At 59.9% G+C, this 5,049-nt stretch overlaps 1 protein-coding gene across 3 annotated transcripts; it reads right to left on the reverse strand.

The window, feature by feature from the left end:
- Positions 1-2,333: 2,333 nt before the first annotated feature.
- On the reverse strand, positions 2,334-5,010 carry LOC108640507. 3 transcript variants are annotated; one of them, XM_029961567.1, is made up of 9 exons: positions 4,834-5,010; positions 4,646-4,720; positions 4,452-4,563; positions 3,697-3,814; positions 3,456-3,506; positions 3,331-3,366; positions 3,199-3,243; positions 2,863-3,018; positions 2,334-2,770 (listed from the first exon to the last, which is right to left on the reverse strand). In XM_029961567.1, exons 1-9 carry the CDS (start codon positions 4,878-4,880, stop codon positions 2,433-2,435), a joined length of 978 nt encoding a protein of 325 aa, XP_029817427.1. In that variant the 5' UTR covers positions 4,881-5,010; the 3' UTR covers positions 2,334-2,432. The 3 variants fall into 3 exon arrangements, with proteins under 3 accessions (XP_029817427.1, XP_029817426.1, XP_029817428.1); XM_029961566.1 differs by having other exon boundaries at positions 3,456-3,509; XM_029961568.1 differs by lacking the exon at positions 2,863-3,018 and having other exon boundaries at positions 3,456-3,509.
- Positions 5,011-5,049: the final 39 nt, after the last annotated feature.

Consider the following 5,049-nt stretch of genomic DNA (forward strand, 5'->3'; position numbering starts at 1 on the left):
CCCCCACTGCACCCCCTGCACCCCCACGGACCTCCAGTGCACCCTCTGCAACCCCTCTGCACTCCTTGCACCTCTCACTGCACCCCTCACTACATCTCCACTGCACCCCCTCTGCACTCCTTGCACCCCTCACTCCACCTCTCCCCGAACCCTCACTGCACCCCCTCAGCAGTCCCTCTGCACCCCCTGCACCCCTCCCCACACCTCTCACTGCACCCTACTGCACACTCATCTAATCCTCCAGAATCACGGTACCGCACACCACTTGTCTCCCACCTGCACCTCTGGTGCCATCCCATGCACCCCTGACCTGCAACCCCCAGAACACCCTCCAAAGGCCCTGCTGCAAAACCACTCTCCCCTGCAGCCAGGCCCCCACTGCAGGCCATCCCAGAGCACCTCCCACTGCCCTTCACCTCCTGGCAGGGACCTGCCCCCACTTTGTGTGGGGGGACAGCCCGTCCCACTGCCCCAGCACCCTGGGGCTGAGGGAATGGCACTTGGTGTCCCAGGGCTGGAGGAAGCAGGCTGTAACCTCAAGTGGGGAGCATCGCAGAAAGGCAGGGAGCAAGCCAGGGTTTTCAGTGGGGTGGTGGGGATGAGAGCAGGGTGATAGGGAGCTCAATGGGATGGTGGCAAGCACAGCAGGGTAATCAGTGGAATGATGGGGAACACAGCAAGGTAAGGGGAGAGCATGGGCAACCACAGTCCAAAGGTGTCCTCCCATTGCAACCTCACTGATGCAAGTGGCAGAGTTCAGGAAGGGAGATGCCACCTGTCTGCTATCTTTGCCCACCCTGACGGGTCCCAAGGAGAGAAATCCCGGGCAGAGCTATTTGCAGGAAGCCGTGAGGCGTGGGGCTGGAGCTGTTGGCCAGCAGCCAGCCGCTTTCTCCTCCTGCTTGGGAGCACAGAGGATGTTTTGTGTGCAGCAGTGGGATCACCATCCCCACCAGGGCTGGCCCCACTCCCGGCAGCCCCCACAGGCCCAGGCTCCCTGCCCACCGCATCACAAGGCCAAGGTGCCTCCACAGCACGCTGTTCTCTCTGACTCAGGGTGCACAGCTGGTGTGGGATGAGGGACAATGCCACAAGATGTAACGCGTTTTCCCAGCGCTGCTCACCCATGCTTCTCCCCTGCCAGATGTCGTCTGGACTGTGATGTTGTTGCTCACTGATGCTGTGGCACCTGCTGGCCCCCAGCCACCTTGCTAGTAGACCATGCCCCTGACCCCTCTCCACGGCTTGGCCACAGGTGGGGTGCTCCAGCTTGCTGGCGTGTGCATCTGGAGGATGTAGGGTGTCCTGGCAAGCCCCTGGAAGATGGTGTGTCTAGTGGGGCAGGCATCTGAGGCAGCAGTGGGCCAGGGTATGTAGCGGGAGTTCATGTACATCTTGTTGAGGAGCTACAGGGACATGTACTGAAATCTCACCCTGAAGGTCATGCACGGTATCAGAGCAGTGGATACACCCTGATACATCCTCAAGATGGATGACAGCTGCTTCAACATGGACTGCTTGCCCAGCCTCCTGGCATGGACCAGCCCCTACATGGTGTCCCTACTCTTCTGGCAGAAGTGGCAAGCCACCTATCAGCCCTCCATCAAATGGCACTGCAGAACTACTGTCCTGACATCTACCTGCCCTACATCAGCAGAATTGACTACTTTCTCTCCCTGGATGGGGCAAAGAGATTCTGGAGGCAGCAAACCGCCCCATCCCCTTGCAGTACGTGCACAAACTGCTGAAGGTGGTGGGTGCTGGGGCAAGAGACAGCGGCCCTCTTGCCAAACACCACATGCCATGGCACGTCTGCAACTACTGTTACCTGATGGTGACCCACGTACTAAAGCAGGAGGATCCCTCCTGGAGCAGGAGGGCCTCACTGCTGCATGTGGGAAGCCCGCAGCACTGTCTGGAAGTGACCTGCCAAGGACCCAGAGGACAAGGGCCTATGGCTGATGCACAGACTGCCCCTGCAGCCCCAGTGCCGCCCAGCATCGCCCACCCCAGCCTCTTCCCTTGGAGAGGGATGCACCCTGGCAATCCGGGCTTCCTGCCCTCCAGTCCTGGAGGCCCCACTCTGCTTCACAGCCCAGCAGCATGTTCCCCAGGCAGGGGTCCTGCCTGCGCCAGGTGCTGCTGGAAGGGGCAGACAAAGCACATCTGCACCACAGTGTTTGGCCTGGGAGTTTCTGAGGCTGTAAATAGCCAAGTTCCCCTCCTCCTCATCTTGAAAGTGAGAAGGGGAACATCCCCCAGAGAGGGGGAAAGAATTGGTCAATTGTCATCACTGGTAGAAAAGCTATTTTTAATTTTATTAAAATGTCTCTCTTCTATAAACTTTCAAAATATCTGGAACCTCTGCTATACAGATTTGTGCTGTGGCTGCGTAGCAAAGCTGTTGCTCCTGGGGTAGGTGATGGTGGCACTTATGGTGGGGTGCAACTGGTGGCACGGGACAGCTGAGGCTCCTCTTTGCAATCTGGAGAGGTGTGGGGAGTGCCAGGGGAGCAGGGCATTCCAGGGCCACCCTCAAAAAGGGGCACATGGGAGATGTAGTGGCTAAGGGGGCCAGAATGGGTCTGTGGCCGGAGCAGGAGCTGGTGCAGGGTCTCTCCCACCTGCACGAGGCTGTGGGAGAGGAGCTGGAGGTGGGAGACTGTGTCGCTGGCCAGGCTCTCCAGCAGTGCCTGCTGCTGCCGTGATGTCTGCAGGATCTGCACCAGCAGTTGCTGGACGTTCTGGAGCAAGCTCGCCACACCAGGCCCTGCAGTGAGAGAGGAGTCAGTGGCAGCAAACCCTCACCATGGCTCTGAGAGCTCCCTGTGAGGCTTTTGGGATGCTGCAGGGAGGACCCACCATGAAGGCTTGCATCTGATGCATCTTCACCTGCTGCCGGCTGCTCGCTCAGGGCAGCTGTCCCTTGGGAGCCTGAGGCTGCGACAGCCACTGGCAGCATTTGGTTTCCTCTTCCCATCCCCAGGGACGTCTCACCAGGAAAATGTGCCACGATAGCTTGGCATGGAGGAAACAACCAGAGTGATGGAGGCACCCAAAGCCATGCTCAGCTTCACCCCACACAGAGACCTGGGGAGGCACTGCCTCTGGGAGCCCAGGCCCTGCATTCCTGCTGGCAGGGCAGGACAGAGCTGTCCCCTGGACCAGGAGAACTTGCTCAAAACTGCATACACTTACCAGCCTTTCCCTCTGTTCCTTCCTGCTTCAGGTCAGTGTGACAGCCTGGAATGAGAGCAGATACAGCCTGTGAGCTGCAGCCACCTCCTGCCCCAGGGCGCACAAACAGAGTAGCCAGGATATGATGCTCACCCAGGATGGAGACAGGAGGGAAGCAGCAACTGGTGTCTGCAACGAGAACTGTATCAGACCCTGCTCGTGGGGCAGAGGGGATTTACTGGGCTTTACTGGGCTGAGCAGGGCAAGGAAAGCCTTACATGGCATGGTGGGGGGTGTGGGTGGCACTCCAGCGATGTGTTCCCCACCAGCTGCTGGGAGAAAGCAGAGAGGAGAGATACACCGTCTGACAGGACTTGGCAGGGGATCACCACCATCCCAGGGTCTGCCTGGCTTGCCTCGGCCAGCCCCACAGCCCAACATGCCCTAGCCACAGCTCCACAGTGCCCTGCAGGGCCCCAAAGCATTTCAGAGCTAGGTACAAAAGCAGGAGTCACTCACCCACCACTGCAATGCAGCCACCCCTGGGCTGGAAGGCAGCAGCGGCGGAGCAGCGCGCAGGAACGCTACACAACAGACTAGGACTGGAAGTGAAGGAGAATCCCACATCCACTTGAAACTGCAGGGGGAATTTAGGGAGACAGAAGGCGGTTACCCAGTGTGGGATGCTGGCCGGGGCACCCACGCAAATCAGACTCAGGGATGTATCCTGCACCACCTCAGTGCCAAACTCCCTGGAGGGGTGCAAGATACGCCCCTGGGTGGGCTGCGGGGCATGGGAGCTGAAAGCACCTCTGGCCCTCACACACAGTCCTAACTCATCCAAAGACCTATGCTGTTACTGGGGAAGGGGGGAGCCAGGACCTGACAAAGGAAGGGGAGTCACATGCCCTGCAGTGCCACACAGCCACAGGAGACCTCTGGGCTGTATTGGGGCCACTGGCCCTTACAGACTTTGTGCCCCACAATCTGCCATGGGGTGGCCAGCAGGCTTGCCATGCCCTCAGGCTGGGTCAGAGATGGAGACCCCTTCCTGCCCTGTCCCAGCCATCCCTTCATGCTCTGGGGCTGGTTCGACCTCTAGCTGAAGCCTCTGGAGGGGGAAATCCCAACGCTCCCATCACTGAGCATCCCTGATAAGGGACACGTGATGGATCCTCTGATCCCCTAAGCCCCCCATTCCCATTATGCTGGCCTGGGCTTGGGCTGGAGCTGTGGCCGTGCAGCTTGGTGCAGCAGGGCAGGTTGGTACTTACGGCTCTCTGGCTCATCCTTTGCACACCGCAGCAGCGGGGACAGCAGCGTGCCTGGGGTGTCCCTGCTAACATCGTGCCCTGCAGAAGGAAGTGAGGGGGGTGCAGAAAAGAGCTTCAATAACTGGGTGATGAGGGGTGTCTGCCACCCCACAGACAGGACAAGCCCCACTCTGGCTGTCTGAGCCCACAGGTACCTGGTGGCTCTGGCGAGGATGAAGACCGAGTGGCAAGGGCTGACCTGCGCTTCCTGGTGGGCAGTTTCACCAGTTCTAGAGGACGAGAAAGACCATCAACATACCCTGGCTGTCCGTGCAGCATCAGTCCCCAAGCAACCCACATCTAGCCACCCTGCTAAGCCCATATGCCCGTCCCTGGCACCCACCTGGCATCCTCCGCTCGCCAAAGACGGGCCGCCCGGCTGCCTTCCATATACTTTTCATGGCCCGGTAGTGCGGAGGAAGCCGGGGCGAGTGGTGTCCTGCCCTCCGGCGCGTCTCCCGCTCCGAGTGGAAAGCCTGCTTGAGCGCCTTCCACTTGGAGCGGCACTGGGCCACGCTGCGCCCGTAGCCGGCCGCCGCCAACCCCCGGGAGATCTCCC

This window comes from Manacus vitellinus, unplaced genomic scaffold (assembly GCF_001715985.3).
Source record: "Manacus vitellinus isolate BGI_N305 unplaced genomic scaffold, ASM171598v3 scaffold_36_pilon, whole genome shotgun sequence".
Lineage (NCBI taxonomy): Eukaryota > Metazoa > Chordata > Aves > Passeriformes > Pipridae > Manacus > Manacus vitellinus.

Coding starts and splice junctions, on each gene's coding strand:
- LOC108640507 (XM_029961566.1), bottom strand. CDS start 4,880: ATGGAAGGCAGCCGGGCGGCCCGTCTTTGGCGAGCGGAGGATGCCAG. Junction 3,244..3,330: donor CCCTCCTGTCTCCATCCTGG/GTGAGCATCATA, acceptor CTCTCATTCCAG/GCTGTCACACTGACCTGAAG. Junction 2,771..2,862: donor ATCAGATGCAAGCCTTCATG/GTGGGTCCTCCC, acceptor CTCTCACTGCAG/GGCCTGGTGTGGCGAGCTTG.